Below are 17,495 nucleotides of genomic sequence, written 5' to 3'. Positions count from 1 at the left end.
AGCACAGCATCGAGATCAGTCTCTCAGATATCCTCCCCATTGAGCCGACGATGAAGGAAGAAAGCAGTGCCGAGAGCGAGATGAAGGAAGAGAGCAGTGCCAAGAGCGAGACAAAGGAAGAGAGGGAGAGGACTGCATCTGAGGGTGTGAGGATGGATAATGATGCAGACGGTCAGGATAGCAATAAGAAATGAACAATGAAGATTTCACTATTAATCAAAACGGTGTCGTTTTGAAGAAATGGAGAAGAAATGCACAGAATGGGAAGTGGAGACACCCTTCGCCCACTTTGGTGGGACATTGATTTGGAAAAGATCTTTCATCCAGCAACTGCAAAGTACCTGATCGCTATCACCTACTTATAAATTTAGGTATGTTTGGTTTCTCTTTTTAAAAATTATTTTTTGTCTTTCAAATTAACTTTTTTTGGATTTACTTGTTTTTTAAAATTGTTCTTTTTTTAAAAAAATAGAAACATCTTAAAATTGTTTTCATTATATTTTTTTATTTTCAAAACATACTACATTTGATTATTGAAAAATATAGTTAGCTTAATCCATTTTTATTATAAACTACTACCATTAAACAACTGCAACCATCTCTATCATCTTATCTTTAATTCTAAAATTGGTTTTAAGTTAACATAATCAAACAGATTTTCTATTTATTTTTTTTGAAAAACAATTCTTGAAATTGCATTATAAAATAATTTTTAAAAATAAAAAATAGGAACAGAGATCAAACAAGTCCTAAATCAACAGAATATTATTTTGGCAAGATTTCAATTGCTTCTTGTGGAAAATTAATATAACCCCTCAAATTATACTTTTTAGTTGGAAGCTGATAACGGATGCCTTCTCAATTCATTTCTTTTTTGTATAAAAAAATTTAGGTTAGATGGATCATGAGGCTTACTTCTAAACTCAAAAAGATGCTTATAGAAGTAATGATAGATCACTAATAACTTTGTAACTTAATGGCATGCAAGCTCTCTTGTAAATGAGAGGTCGCCGGTTCGATCACACTTATAACTTTGGATCATTAGTGTCTACCTCTCTAATTAAAAAAAAATCTATTTATAGATCATCTGTTGTATCCGCTTAAATAATTCATACCATGGTAGAATAGTTTAAAACTTATAAATTATTCTAAAACTATTTATAAATATGAGATCTCAAGTTTAAAAGTAAGTAAACATTAGAGTTTGCAAACATTTGAAAGTATAGGATACCAATAGTGGTTAGAAAACATTTTTAAATGGAATAAAACTCATTTTCCTAAAAAATTGGGTCATCCATGTGGCGGATCACCCTTGCACCATGGCTTGAACCTTTTATGGTGCGTGTTGCAATGAAGGTGCTATCCATCGCCACACACTGAACAAAACTCATGACAATAACTTGTTGTCATGACATGTGGAGGGACCAAATTTTTGGCATATCCTAAATTTTTGTTCAATGTTCGATTGAAGTAATTTAAGTATCCATGAAAACTCATTTAATCAACTAGTTAATGACACTTGTTTCATTTCCAAATAATGCCATTTAAGAGAGTTGGATACTGAAACCAAAACAACCTCATTTTCACACTTAACCACTTTCAAGGTGCCTAAATTTCACACCAAGTGCCAAAGCTTAGACCAACACTTAGACTATATTCAATCTACATAGGACAACATGTGTAATGCACCGCATCATGAAATTATCACACATATAACATTTTTATCCCTCAACCCCATCTTTAACAAAATCATTAGGAGGAGGTTTCTAATAAAAAATTTCCACATTAAGCATTTGCATGTATCAAATAACCATATCTATATTTGAACTAGTATTTTAGGTTAGCCTAGATATACAAATATATAACTTTAGTAATCATGGGCTTAAAATACAAACAATCACAAGTAATATGCATTTAGTGCAAGTATGATCAAAATTAACCCAGTTGATAATATCATATCTAATTACATATATAATTTCAAAATGTGAAAGGAGTTTATCATAAGCCTTAGGTGCTTTCCCTTTGTTCTGACCAAAGCTAGTGCATGTAATATTATAAAATAAGGAAAAGTATGACTATTCAGTAACTAGAAAAACTCTAAATCACACATATGCAGGTCAACTAATCACATGCGTGTAAAGTGGGCAATTTAAAAGTCATATACAAAATTATCATCACATGATAAATCAAATGCATGATCAAAAACCTTGTCTCCTCTTAATTCTCTCAACTAAATGCGTGAGCTTGCAAATCAAAAAGGGCTACATTTGCATGAATAGACTAACCTAAGCTCACAAGTTGTAAGGAGCATCTTGGCCAAAGGCGCTACGCTCACGTTCAAACATGAATTCTCCCATTCTTGAATCTTTAAGGTGTCTATAGCCCTACCCTACACCTAATCTAAGCTGATGTTAAGAGCATAAGGATCTGAGTAACCTTCCCTACACCCACTTATAGGTAATGTTAAGGAAAACTAATGTTAAGAAATACTTGATCCTAAACCAAACACTAAGGCCACCCATGGTATTGGTATCCTCTACATGGATAAGAATCACTAACTCCCCTAAGGCAAACACTTGCCACCACATGATCAAGACACATAATCTCATGCTCACAACTCTAAGGCATATAACATCATCAAGCATTTGTATTCATATTCACAAATTTAGAATCTCTATAACTTTAATTTCACATATATCCATTATCATAGCAATTGCAAACTCATATATGTATGTATGTATGTATGTATGTAATCATAGCCAAAGACAGATCTACATCTAAGCCAATGGAGACAGCTGCTCCTACTATACCAATATCATCTTAGTTGCGATAGGGAACAATTTCACTTTCTCCCTCCAAAAAATTGTCATTCCCCCTCCCTAAAATATTGCTCTTGCATCCCTTAATTTTTTTTTTAAAAAAACCTCAGTCTTTACTCTTTATTTCCTAAACATTTTCTCACTCATGCAATCACGAAAGTTAATATTATTTTTATTATAGGAGATAGAGATATAGAAACTAAAAAAAGTGTTTGTTCATATTATAAATATAAGTATATAATTCTTCAACACCTATAATAAAATATTAATCTTTATTTTCTAAAATATAATAAGGCCAAATTCTTTAATTTTTAAGTTATATTCATTCATACTCAAAGCTAATACTTTCTAGTAGAATATAAAATATTTTTAATGGTTTGTATTGAAAAAAATTATTCTAAAAGATCATGATTCTTTGCATTAAAAAAGAGAATCAGTTTTTGATATTAATAGCTGCCATTTATTCTATCATTTTCAATATAATTTTTCTTATATTAAGATAATTTTTTAAAATTTATTATAATTTTATAGTTGTTTAATATTTCTTATGTATTTGATTTTAACAAATTTATTTTTTATTAATTTAGTAAATATTTATAATTATATTTATAAAATATTAATATTGCTTCTAGGTCCATCACTGATCACACCCACACTTGCATATTTTTATAAAAACCATTTTAACATATTCCAAAAAAATATAATCACGTGTTTCACAAATTAATAAACACCCATAATCAACTAGCTAGCAATCAACACAATATAAAATCTCTCAGTTATTTCAAACTTTCAGGATACCAAAGGTTATTCCAAGTAAACTTGCTTTGCAGGCAATAATCCGAGCCCAAAATAGTGCATGACATAGCTAATCTACAATTGAGCAATAACAATAATCAATATAATTTACATCAACACCATTTTCAACACTTTAACTCTCACACAATCAACCCAAAGTTCCAACCTCTTCTTGGGTTTTCTTACAACCAATGGGTGTATTAACTTTGTTTAACTCTCATAAAGTTAAATACAATAATTAATGGCTCCCAACCACTCCAAATCATCACTTTAATGCCTTAAATTTGTCCAAAAATGAGGACTCACACATATGGACGCACAAAATCATCAATCCTAGGTGTATAAAGCTTAAACAACTCCTATTTAAATTAATGAGTTCAGACCCATGACCTTAGAGTTTGAAAATCATTCTCCCATTGCAACCCTAACTCAAAAGTGAAGTAATATAGGAGAGAAATGATAGATGGAAGCTTACGTAGGTGTAGAGAAGCTTGAATCACTCTCAAGATCATGGTATTGAAAACCGGACCAGACCGGCCGGGTCAACCCGGAAACCGGTGAACCAGTCCCCTGTCCGGTCTGGGTTTGCTCTTAACCCGGTAAGGGAGTAAACCGGTGTAACCCGGTCAACCCGGGTTCAACCCGGTATAATCCGAATAACCCGGTGGGTTGACTGGGTTAACCGGGTTAATATTTTTTCAGACTTTTACCCCAAAACGACGTCGTTTTTTATTTTTTTTATTTTTAATTTTTCAGAGCTCTGAGTTCGGAAAAAAGATAATAAAAAAAGTGAAATTGAAGTCAAAAAATGAAAAATTAGAGATAGAGCATGCTAAGTCCAAAAATAAAGTATTTTATTATTGTTAGACTTTTGAGTGGTTGGATTTGGTTGAATATTTTTATAATTAATGTCTTTTTATTTAAATTGTATTATTTTAATCATGACCGGTTTGCCACCGGTTCAACCCCCGGTTCAACCCCGATTGAACCACTAACCCGTGACCCAGTGCCATGACCGGTTTAATGACCGGTCCGGTTTTACATACCTTGCTCAAGATCCCTAGAAATCAAGCCTTAGAAGACCCCCAACTCTATCTACCACTCCCTCTTCGTTTCTTTGCTTCTTCCTTAATGCTAGACATACGTTCTTATTTTATGATTTTGGCCATTTGCCATAATGGATGGTACAACAAGTCCAACTTGCATTTTATCACTTATAATTGAGCTCAAGTGGCCCAATACCCCTCTGAGCCTGATCCAAAGACTATGAACAATTTCTATGGACTCATTAGCCATCTTAAGCCATCCTAAATCCATTTATGCCTAAAAATTATAAAATAATCGTTCACTAACTTAATTAACTAGAGATTAAAATTTGAGATGTTATGTTACCCACCAATAAGGTAAACATTGGTAGCGGAATTTGCCTACAATTTGGTGGGTTATGGATCAAATACTTATCAACTAAATTAACTTTTGTTGGTAATTTAAAATATTTTGACTAAGCAACATTTGAATACGCAAAAACAAAACAAAAAAAAAAACTTGTTGTCTTTGTGGGGGAATGTGAGGAGTCTAACCAAGGAACATTTTTTTCTTAACTTGCCCATTTTCAAGATCCGTTTGGCTTGGATCATAATTGGGGCCCAGAATTGAAAAGGGCAGTTCTATGGATTTTATTTCACACATAGTTGTGGAACTTATTTTAAGAATGAGGACGCTTGGAACGTGACAAATGAGAGGATTTTAAGAAATCATGATTACCTTATTCTTCGTTTGACACTTGGAATTTATATTAAAGGCGTCAAACTCGATCCAAAGAAAAAGAGTTCACTGCTGGTACTTCAAAATCCAGTTATTCTTTGTGGGGAAATTTCTCTTCACATGGAATTTTAAATCTGGAAGACGCAAGAATAAGCAACTTAAAGCGTTGTGGCAAGTCTAATAGTAAGTGAGGTTCATTTCATTTCAACATATCATTTTTTTAATGAAACTACGATACATTAATAAAAAAAGGATTATACAGCGTGATTCATAACAAAAATAAATAAATAATTGTTTTTTGTCGACATCCATCTCCTCTTTATGACAAAGTTGTGGTTAATCAAAAGTACAAAATTTATCTATTCTATTATCAGCATGATTAGCTAAATAATAAGCACATAAGTTGACCTCTCTAAACATACAACTTAAAGGTACAAAACCATTACTATAAAGATGATTTCGTGCCCGACCAATAATGTCTTTGTAAGGGTATTGTTCTACATTAACTCTAGTAATAAGATTAATTGTATCAGCACAATTAGCGAAGGCTTTAAAAAGATTTAAATGGTAACAAAGTTTCAGTTCCTAAATAATCCCAATAATCTACTGGGACTGCGAATTACTCTACAGTCATAGGGCGGATCATTCATAATATTTAGAACATGTCCAGTGATTTTCCTAACTTTTATGAAACTCATGGACTAAATTCCTCTTGTTCTTTTCTTCTTTTTCCTAAGTCTAGGTCTTTCATTTCTTAATGTTATAAACTTAAAATTCTATACATTTATTATTATTATTATTATTATTATTATTATTATTATTTATATAAAAAAGAGACATGTCTGCAAATATTACACGAGCTATGTGAATAACATATCGCATGACATTTTTTGAATGTAAAACTGGATATCACTAGCAAATCAAAAGGTTACATCAAAAACAAAAGTCAAGTCTATCTTCCCTCATCCTTAGTCGCCTCTTGATAAAGAGGTAGAGGATGATCAGTGATGCAAAAGCTCCCCCCTAAGCTATGGGATTAGTAAGCAAACATATGATCTTGACCATTTAGCTCTCTATTAACATGTTTCAAAATAACCTGCCAATCCCCATCGTAAAGACTTCTAGCTCCATCAACTATGGCCACAAAAGGATGGTTCAAATCACATCCTCAAGTGACCAAGTTAACCGCTTCTATACAATCCGTATAAATTTCGATCTTCCTAAGCCCTTGGACCAACAAATCTTTCAACCATTAACATTTTAAATGAGGGATAATATTTTCAATTTTGCAGCTATTTCAATATCGAAAGATTCAAATTCATCATATTGAACTTCATCAAGGATTAATTATGGCCAAGTCACAGTATTCATACAGTATTAATATAAAACTGATTACCTTACACTACACAAAGTGCGGACCCATAAACCAGTCATTTTATATAAACTTTTATTTTAAATTAATCTAATCAATTTATAATGATATTAATTTTTTTAATTGTAAACTTAGTCAATTAAAAATTTGTAACTTATTTCAAAATAACTACCCAAAATTGTGAAAATTCTTAAAGACGCAGACCTTTGAATCTTTACCTAGCGCAATCTGATCAAAGTCAAGGATGCAGAAGTTCATGGGAACTTTCTGGCTTGTATCTATCAATTTCTTTGTTGCATGCTGAACTACCTGAGATTAAACAAATTATGAACTTAACCACTGATTCTACAATTCCTCGGAGCTGAGCCTAGCTCAACCTGTTTCAAAAGGAAAGGAATATTAAATTGATCAAAGATGCTTCCCATAGATCAAATATGAAAGGTCCGGCTAAACAAAAATGCCGGATCTGCGCTGAGAAGAAATATACATGAACCCAAAAAAATTAAAAAAAAAAACAAAAAACAAAAGAAAGAAAATTTATGTACAAATCTATGGTTACAATGAGATTTGTAACAAAAACCAGCGCAAAATCAAATCTACACAAGAATTTATCTACCCTGTTGACTTTCATGTACCACCCCAAACTTCTAAAGCTTGAAGCTAGAGCCTTTAATTTTCTGTATTGGATACACAAGGGCACTTGCTATCATCAATCTTTAGTATACGAGCGAGCAAAGTCTTTGATCCTTTGCTTCAGTTGCTGCAAGAACCAGGTAAAATAGGTGTGAGGAAATATACAGAAAAAGGTAATAAAACTTGAAAATTAAAACCACAGAAACGGGTACTATGTAAGTTTTTTTAAAAATAAAAAAACAGATCCAGAGGAAGAAAATTCAAATAGCTACCTCGAGTTCCCCATGCAGCACGATAAATATTTTCTTCAGTCTCTTGTGCCTCTGCAATTCAAATCACGCACACAAGATTATAAAACAGAAAGCATACAGATGATGTTAGATAAGAGAGGCTCAGTACATCTATTATTAATAAACAGAAGGGTTCAGAAACAGTTGAGGAACAAGAAAATGAGAAAAATGGAATTAGGCAAACATTTGATTACCATATCAACAATATATGGATAGGAGAAGCCCTATAAAACATACCTCTCCACATCGTTGATAGGATTCCTTCAGCTGCCCCAAGATGTTATAATATCTATCCATATCCCTGCCTTTAGCATATTCCAAGTCCTTGCCAAGTTTAAGAAACTCATTCCTGCAAGTTTTCAGGGAGATGATAGATCAACAAACCAAAAACCCACCAGAAATTCAAAGACACCTTAAATTGCAAGGCTCATTACCTGTAACTCTCCAGAATCTTGTTCAAGGAGCAGTAACTATCATATTTGTCACGATACTCGTTAACATATTCCTTATATCTAGCATAGCAAAGGAAACATATATCAGGTGCAAGAGTTCAGGTGATTTTAACTCGGGAACTTTTAGAGTGATAAAGATGGAAAAGAAAAAGAATGAACACTTACTGGGAGAAAGTCCTTATAGGTCCCTTAAGCTCAGGTTCATCCTTTTCATACTTTGAATAAGAGCAACTATTTTCATCTGAAGAAGATTCTCTCCTTTTTTGATCACTGTTATTTCTATCTGCCAAAACTAAATCCTTCCCTCCATCAGCCATCTCTTCCAATGGATTGGATGTTTGTCTTCGACCTTCCTTCATGGAATTGGAAACTGTTCCACGTTTAGAGTCATGTTTAAGTGCATCAGTAGGCCCTCTTCTATTGCTTTCCCTTCCTTCCAAATCAATACCTTGACTCACCCCAGCTTCATTATTTCTAGATCTACCATTTATTTCAGGCAATTTGTTGATCTGGGAACCAGCTTCCATGTGATCTTTCACATGCTGTGGATGAGACTGCAGTGCTTTAGCATGGGACCTTGTTGAATCTTCAAAATGATCATCTGCATTCTTCTTTTTATTCGCACTTTCCAAATTGCTCAGAAAACTAAAGCCTACAAGGGATGGGGATCGTTTTCCGGATTCAAGAGTAGTTTTTGATGAGGATTTTACTTTAGAAACATCTGGATTTTTGTCCTCTGAAGTGCCTGCTCTATTTTCCAAATGTTTAAATGAACTTTTTCTTTCAAATTGCTTAGTGACATGAGTTTCATCAGGAGTGGATTCACGAAGTTCACCCAACTCCAAGTCAGAAAGCTCTCTTTGAAGAGTGATACCTCTCCCATTGATAACTGGGGATTTCCTAGGACCGATTAGGTTATTGTCCTTAGGTGAAGTTCCTGGGTGTGAGGGTGCACCTTGTCGGCCTTCCCTAAACTTCCCTGACATTTCACTTAGCTTTTGGTAATTCGAATCTGAGGACACTAACTGTTTACTTCCATTGCTACCTTCCCTAGATTTCCCGGGGACCTTTCTCCCAGAGGTGTAAATATCATCATTTTGGGATTCTCTCTGAGATTTATCATCCATAGAAGGACCTTCACGCAAATGAAAACCCTTTTCTGAGTGTTTTCTGCTGCGCCCTAAACTTTCACCATGCCTATCAGTTTTTCCTAACGGATCTGGAGGCTTCCCCAGTGAGGTTTGATCAAATGTTCTCTGAAAATCTGAAGATTTTGTGGAAAATGATTGGTTGTATCCTTTCTGTAAACCAGCGTTCAAATTCCCTTGTCTATCAGATCTATTAACTGCTTGTGCGGTAGGGCCCTTGAAAGTGTCTTCCGACAAACTCTTGGAATTTTCTGACATCTGCACATCCATACCAGCAGAACCCATTGCTTGAGTGAAGTTATCTGTTTTCAACTTCTTTGTACGTTCAGACTTCTCATCAAGGCTCTTCACATCAGAACCCCTCTTGTGTTTTCCACTAGATAGCCTTTCAGAGCTGTCAGACAGGTCATGCCTTGAGCTAACCTTAACTGTATTTTTCCTTTCATCAAATAAACTTCCTATATAATTTTGGCGTTCCTGGAAATCATCACAATCTGGGTAACAGTGCTTGGTCTCTTCTGAAGCTTTTCCACCTTTGTTAAAAATGGTAGTTGTGGTTGGAGCTATTTCAGCACCCTGTTCCTCAGGTAAGTCTTTTTCAATCTCAACTACATCAGATTCATTACCATCTTGCTTCTCATCAATTTCATTCTGCATAGATCTACCATCAGGTGATTTTACTGGAATAAGTGATGGCACCCTTTGATCAGAGACTTCCATTTTGAGCTTTGACTCTTTTTCATCATCACTTGTCATAATATCTACATCCTCGTCAGAACCCTCCTTGCTGTTGGATGATGCATCACTTTCGCTGTCACTACTGCTCCCACTCCCTGTTCCAGCAGGACTCCTACTTCTGCTCCTGCTATGGCTTCCACTGTCACTTCCACTACCACTGCTGTCACTTTCACTGTCACTGTCACTTCCACTATCACTAGAGCTGCCTGCCTGCCCTTCACTACAATCAGAGCCCTTTTTGTCATCAAAGACATTAGGAGAATTTTGATGAACATCAATTGTATTCAGTGTGTTGGATTCTTCTCCAGCTTTGGAGTTAGATTGCACGTGTTCCTCCACATTCTCATTTGGCACTTTCTCTTCAAAGCCTCCCTGCAGTGCAGGTGTTTGATCATGAAACTCTCCATGAGCAGAAATTCGGTGGAGATTGTCTTCAGGCGAACTGTAGAAAAATGATAATATGTCTTTAAACACAAGCAGGGGCATAAACAAAACAGCATACATATTGAGGGTTATAATCATATTAACTAAAATTTCCAAGTTGAAAACTTCTTTAAACAACGGAACTAAGTTCATATAAGTAATGACAATCATACCAAAGGAAAAATAGGAGCATCATTAGTCATTGCATTGATTACATGAGTAAAGTAGCACATTAGCATTTTTAATATTTGATGATGGATCAAGAAAAATAACAGCTACCTTCCACTTTCAGAAAGAGGTTTCTTGAAGCTTTCCAAATCCACTCCAGGTTTCAATATATACCTTCCTGGTGCTTGGAATGTTGCAATCTGGTGATCAAGATTGAAAATCAGGTAAAAAAAGTATCAGAAAAGAATTGCCTCAAAAGAGTTCCACTGCTTGCCTTTTTTATGATAGGTTCAATTTTCTTTGAGGAATTTGGAAATGTATCTCCAACAGCTTTCTCCAAGGCCTATAATCAAGGGGCAAGATAGATAAGAAGATAAAATTGGATTAACGAAGAAGCTTAAGATGCATTTATAAGATGGATTCACACCCTTATAGTCATTCCACTAGGTTTATCCATGAGAAAAGAAATTAACAAGCTCTGCAGATCCATTGATTTAGCACCATTATTCCCTTTGCTTCCTGGTGTCTCCCTCACTGCACTGTCTATCCTAGTAGTATTTTCTTTCTCAGAGACAGTAGTAGTATTTTGCTTGCCCATCACCTGCGATGGCACATCATCAAGGTTCTTGAAGATATTTACAGTCCCCAGCGGAGAGGAAGGAGTGGCAAATTGCTCTGGTGGAGATGGAAGAGGAGAAGATGAATGTCTGCCTTTAGTTGCTGATGAAGACAATCCAGATTTATGCGTAGATTTTGGGGGGCCTCCAACTATAAAATATCCAGACATACAAATTAAACACTTGAGCTAAAAAATATTATAGATAAGACTTCAATAAAGCTAAGTATCATCATCTTAAAGATTGAGTAAATCTGCATCAGAAAGACAAGTTTTAACTACCTTGAGGAGTTTCCACTTTCCTTTTCTTAAGTGCAGCCTCTTTCTTTTTGGTATAATTCTTCCATGGAGTAGCTGGGCAAAAGAAAAATACAAATCTATACAATAAGGCAGTTACAAGAAAATAATCAAATTAAGTAAATAATGCTAAAAGGCTTTACCAGAACCTGCAGGGTTTTAACAAGAAAATTATCATTCCTAATATTAACAATAATAAAACATTCAAAAGTTCCTCGCACCATCATACATAAAGGAAGTATGGAATTTTCACAGTTTAATATCAATGACAATATTAAATTCTACTAATCTTTGTAGCATTATGGATTCAAAATTTAGCGGGCAAGCTATGTTACAAGAAGTAGCTGGAAACAATCAGATGTAAAATCATTTACTTCCTCAATCAGAATGGAACTTCTTGGGCGAATCTCTTCCACAACTAGTTTGAAATTCAAGTTTTGGAAGGTCAGGAGGACCTTGAATGATGAAAAAAAAAAAATCATAAATTACAGTTGACAAACTCACTTCATTATGCGTATATTTCCAGCTTATAGGCATTAGTTTAAGCACATTTGTTGCAGCTCAGTGAGGATGAGCTTCAGTAATTCCCATGGTTTTATCAATTATATTTAGTATAAGTAATACGGGAGACTTATTGAGCAAATTTTGCTCTGGACCATGGGCATGAGGGACCTCTGGGGTGGTTAGATGGAGAAAAGAACCCTCCTATTGAGACATTTAGTTGGTGCAAATTTTCAGAGGCTATTTAGATGGATTGAAACACTTTCCATTTCTTGAAAATAGCAACAGAAAATTTTCACAGGGGCCTCTGGGGTAGTTAAATGGAGAAAAAGTTCTCCTATTGAGACATTTAGTTGGTGCAAATTTTCAGGGACTATTTAGATGGGTTGATGTTCCTCAATACATTCTCTTTACAGGGAAGTTTAATTGTCACTCTTTTTAATATATTCTCTTTACACGGAAGTTTAATCGTCACTCCCGTGTAAAGAGAATGTATTAAAAACAATAAACCGAAACTCTGAATTATCAAACTTTCATTCCATATACTAGAAAATCATGTGCCAATTATCACGTAAAGTAGAGGGCGTGAGGTTCACAGCTCATACATGACTAGGAGGCTGGATTTTCAAAAAAATCATTTCTCTTCTCTCTTTCCTAACTGAAATCTTTCGCCATCATTTCTGGATACCAACAGAAAGTGCGCACTTGCTTGAAAAGACGTTAACAAACACTTGTTGCAATAGCTCTCCTGCCATACATCAGGAATCTATTTACAGACATAAAGCATCACCAAAATTGTCATTTTTTGAGCGAACTACAGCATGAAAAAGGATCCTAAAAAGGATAATTTAAGAAAGTGATGGGTATTTTTAATTTGTTTGTGTTTGTTTTTGAGGGGAAAAAAGAATATGTTAATGTGGGGGGGAATGAACTATGCTTTATTCCTTCAAGTGTTCCATCTTTTGAGTGAATTTATTTGACTGACTGGCAATGTCAACTTTAATTATTGGGAAAATGCAATTGTTGGTCCCTATACTTTTAGTGTGTTTTAGTATTAGTCCCTAAACTTCTTTTTCGTTGCTTCAAGTCCTTTAAGTTTCATATGTCAACAATGTTGGTCTTTATATTTTTTAAATATGATCATAAGAACTTAACAGTAGCTAATGTGTACATAAACACTATTATTTCTTGTGCAGACTTGTTAAAATTATGTTGCATCGTACAAAGAAATAAGTACTAAGGAAAAAAAAAAGACATTAAATTAGAATCTTTAAACGCATAATGAATTAAGCTTTAGAAGAAAGGTTAGTGGTAATTTTGCTCATATAATATCCAACTTATCATAAGTTTACCAACTTAGCAATAGAATTAATGAAGTTATGTACACATCAGCAGATTTAATTCTGTCGGTGACGATAAGGACTAACGTTTCAAACTGACAAAACTTAAGGGACTTGAAGCAATGAAAAAAATATAGGATCTAATACCAAAACATACTAAAAGTACAGGAACCAACAATTATATTTTCCCTAAACTATTCTCCCTTTTTCCTTTTTTCTTTTTTCTTTTTCCCCTTGCTTTGTTCTCTTTCAGAACATGTAATTCTCTTTCTAATAAATTATTCCCTTTCTATCCCAAAAAACAAAACCAAGAAAAAAAAAACCTGATTGTCTTGGCATAGCAAACACAGTAGCAGGCAGGGTATTCGACACTTTGGAATATATTCCAAATCCAACTAAACAATTTTACATCCATACATCAATGCCAGTCGTGGACTTCCAGTAAACAGAGCTTAATACAAGGAAAGGAGACATGAAAAAATAGAACTTAGAACATTGAAAAGAGACATGAAGTAAAAAGAGAACTTACCCTCAACAGCTGCCAAAGCCTTTATTTGACTCTTCATAGATGGATTTCCAGGTTCAAGGACAATGGCTCTGATTTAGAGAACAAAGAAAAGATCTTTGAGAAGGAAAAATTAAATAAACAAAAATTGGGTTTTTTTGGGGGGGGGGGGGGTAACAATATACAGTAGTGCATTAAGATACCACAAAAAGTGGTATATCAAGAGATAACTTTCCAATTGTTTCCACCAGATGATAAGTAATTCAAAATTTAAAATTCTTGATTGCACATGAGCATTTGAAAATTATTTGCCTCAGGAAAATACAGCAGATTAAATCAAGATTTCAACCAAAAAAAAAGAGTGCCTTCACAGAGAAGAGTGTTATATCATTCAGAGTTCAGTTAACTTGAATAGAAAATTAACTTTTGACTGAATGTTGTATACTGTAATACTATGTAGTAGGAAAACCAACAACTTGTTCCATTCAAATGAAAACTACCAACCTATGCACAGGTAACCTACAAAATTTATTTTTACAAAATAATCTAACTGTCTACACGACAATCCTGAAAGCATTGAGACTGCGTTTAACAAGAAGAAGAAAATGTGGAAAAGCTTCAGTATCAAGATAAGCTTGAACAGTATAATCTAAGAAACACTTGAAATTTTGGTAGAATCATGAAATGAACCTACAAATTCAAAATACAAAGGTAACTTTAAGGAATCATCTACCATTCACATGTTACAATCCAAAGAATGTCACCAATTTCATTTTCAACAAGTATATCACAGAAATAAGGCAAGTTTAGTAGGAGCAACATCAAATTGTCAAGCAAATAACAAGAAAGAGAATGAGGTAACAGCACATTGACAACTAGGAGTAGCAAGGGGAACCAATGCACAACCACAGAGTTAATATGATAGCAAGTAAAATATATCCTCATAAACAATTACACACTTGCGCGACTTGTTCTTGCGTTCAGCTTCCTCTGAACGCATTTTGACATGATTCTTAGTTGATTCATCCAATATACGCTGTACATTCAGCTTTCTCCAAGCAGAACCAGATTCAGCAAGCAGGCCTCTTCCATCTTCACCACTATGATGCTCCTCGTATATATCACAAAGGTCACCAAATTCTCGTGACCACGTAAATCTAAATTCCTTCCCACCAACATCAATAATCTGGAAAATTTACAGGGCATTTAAACATTATGTTTCAAATTAATACTAATTCATACACACACACACACAAATGGTAGTAGCTATGAACTAAGCCTCATGGATGCGTGAACTTGCATATGGAATTCCAGTATTAAATATAAAGAATATTATGAATATGAATTTTTTATGTTATAGAAAAAGTCAAAGCTGTCAACAACTTTGACCCCTACCCCTACCCCTCCCCCTCCCAAGGAAGAAAAACAAGATATTCCAAGAATCAATAATGAACAAAAATATCTATGACTGCCACTTTTAGCATGACTTGACTTGAGGGGCAAACACCACAATGCACAACAAGCACTGACTGTTCACTAGCTATAATTCTTGCCAATTGTCAAATCATAAATCCAGTTCAACTCCAACACCCCAATGAAAAGAATTGTCACTAACCAGCACCGCATAAAATATCATATTGGCAATGCTTTGCAAAAAGTAAATATTTATCAAAAATTAGGGAAGCTTCTTGTCATACATACTGCTAGATACAAGATTTCCAAGTTAGCTCTAGTCATATGAAATCCATATAATATAACTGCATATTGTGTAGCAGTCCGTCAACATTGAGATGAACTGAAGTAAATCAAGGAAGGCATAGATGACATAAACTAAACTAGAAATCCAAGACAGCTGGATAGCACTATATTACATGCTAATGATGAAATATATGACGGTCATAATGTACAAGTAACCTTCAAAATATGAGTATACAAGGGGTTGCCACGTTTATGCCAGCATAAAACATTTTCGCAGTATCGTATTGCTTTGGAGATAAAATATCTTACAAACAAGAAGAGCACATCAAGTAAGCAAAGTTTGCCTCCTGGTAAGAAAAAAATTAAAGAGAAGCCAAGGATAATTTAAGGGGCAGAAAACATATTCCCCCAAAAATGGAAATGAAGAGCAGAGAACAGATCAAAACTGGAAGGGAAAAAGGTGCAGCAAGGCGGTCCAATTATCTCCATTATTCCTCATCAAAGAGATAGAAACAAGTTATAACATAAGAAGGGTAAAATATGTCCTCACAATTTGCAAATCATGTACATCTCAAATGAATCTTTGATCATATACTGCATCTCAGTCTTTGAAAGTCATCTCAAACGAATATGTCATACAAAATTTGCAAATCATGTACATCTCAAATGAATCTTTGATCATATACTGCATCTCAGTCTTTGAAAGTCATCTCAAACGAATATGTTATACAAAATTTGCAAATCATGTACATCTCAAATGAATCTTTGATCATATACTGCATCTCAGTCTTTGAAAGTCTTCTCAAACGAATATGTTATACAAAATATTTCAATTAGTTATATTTTGCATAGCTAATTGAAATATTCAACCACATAGTGGTACATTGTACAGTCTTTAATGCTGGGCACGACAACACCAATCCCAAAACCTCCCCTTTCATATTCACTGCTGCAGCTTCATAAACTAACCTTGGGATTTTATACATATCAACTCCAATTCTCCAAAGAGGTTACTCAAACCGTCCGGGGGAGAATTCCTTTTCTACAAGCATTCCAGAGCTTCAACAAATTCTATAGTTCCATAGTCAACTTTTCCACATTCCAGGAAGTCAACAAAGTGGTAGACAATACACCAAAAAATTCCCGGAGTTATCATCAATGCTTTTCAAATTGAATACTAGTTTCTAAGAACCCAACAAATCTCATGATCATAGGAACATCCAAAGAAGATTATATGTTTAGTTCACAGAATCAGCTTCAATTACTATCCACAAACAAGTCGCCAAAAGTGCAGGGGCACAAAAACCAATTAAAACTTTGAGAGCAATTAGGAAAACACGCAAAAAGACACTATAAATAAGCAAAACAACAATGCTCAACTGAAAGCATGAGTTAGAAAAACGACTAAAAATTGATTGGTGAAGAAAATTTCATAGAACATGTCTAGTAAAATCAAGCAAGCTCCTCAATTACGCTAAGAAGCTTACGTTTCCACTAGGATTATTCGGGTTGGGGTCGAATTTCATCCTCGCCCTCCCACCTTGCGCTTCTACGCGCTTGATCTCCTCTACTAAATCCGGCGCCAGTCTTATGATCATAGCAAATGCTAAAGGATTGTTGCCAGAAACTAGGCTAAACGTCTCCTCCACCGCCGGTGGGTTACCCGGCGTCCCTCGGGTCGGGTTCCGGCCGCGAGGGCCGCCGGAAGAACCGCCAATCGAAGGGCGGCCTCCGCCGGGAGGGGCGGATCCCCGGTGGGACAGCAGCGGAAAAGTCGACTGCAGCCGCTTCGGGCCGCCGCCACGGCCGACCTTGGACGAGCCTCCATACATGTTACGTCACCGTTCCAATACCGAAGGTGCTCGAACCCGTTATGGCAACAGCAGCTCACGGCGCGACGAGAAGACCCAAAAGTGGGCATTACCTTGTTAGTACG

General features: G+C 35.0%; 1 protein-coding gene across 1 annotated transcript; it reads right to left on the bottom strand.

Moving 5' to 3' along the window:
* Positions 1–7,149: 7,149 nt before the first annotated feature.
* LOC129290862 (uncharacterized) lies at positions 7,150–17,495 on the bottom strand. The gene is made up of 12 exons (XM_054927923.1): positions 17,047–17,495; positions 14,821–15,047; positions 13,886–13,953; positions 11,501–11,572; positions 11,030–11,370; positions 10,877–10,945; positions 10,714–10,802; positions 8,291–10,453; positions 8,108–8,185; positions 7,911–8,022; positions 7,656–7,706; positions 7,150–7,510 (listed from the first exon to the last, which is right to left on the bottom strand). Exons 1-12 carry the CDS (start codon positions 17,389–17,391, stop codon positions 7,460–7,462), a joined length of 3,666 nt encoding a protein of 1,221 aa, XP_054783898.1. The 5' UTR covers positions 17,392–17,495; the 3' UTR covers positions 7,150–7,459.

Source organism: Prosopis cineraria, unplaced genomic scaffold (genome assembly GCF_029017545.1).
Source record: "Prosopis cineraria cultivar Desert tree isolate PC_DT_omini unplaced genomic scaffold, ASM2901754v1 PC13, whole genome shotgun sequence".
NCBI lineage: Eukaryota > Viridiplantae > Streptophyta > Magnoliopsida > Fabales > Fabaceae > Prosopis > Prosopis cineraria.
The sequence above is the reverse complement of the archived record's forward strand: the minus strand, read 5'-3'. Positions and strand labels throughout refer to the sequence as shown.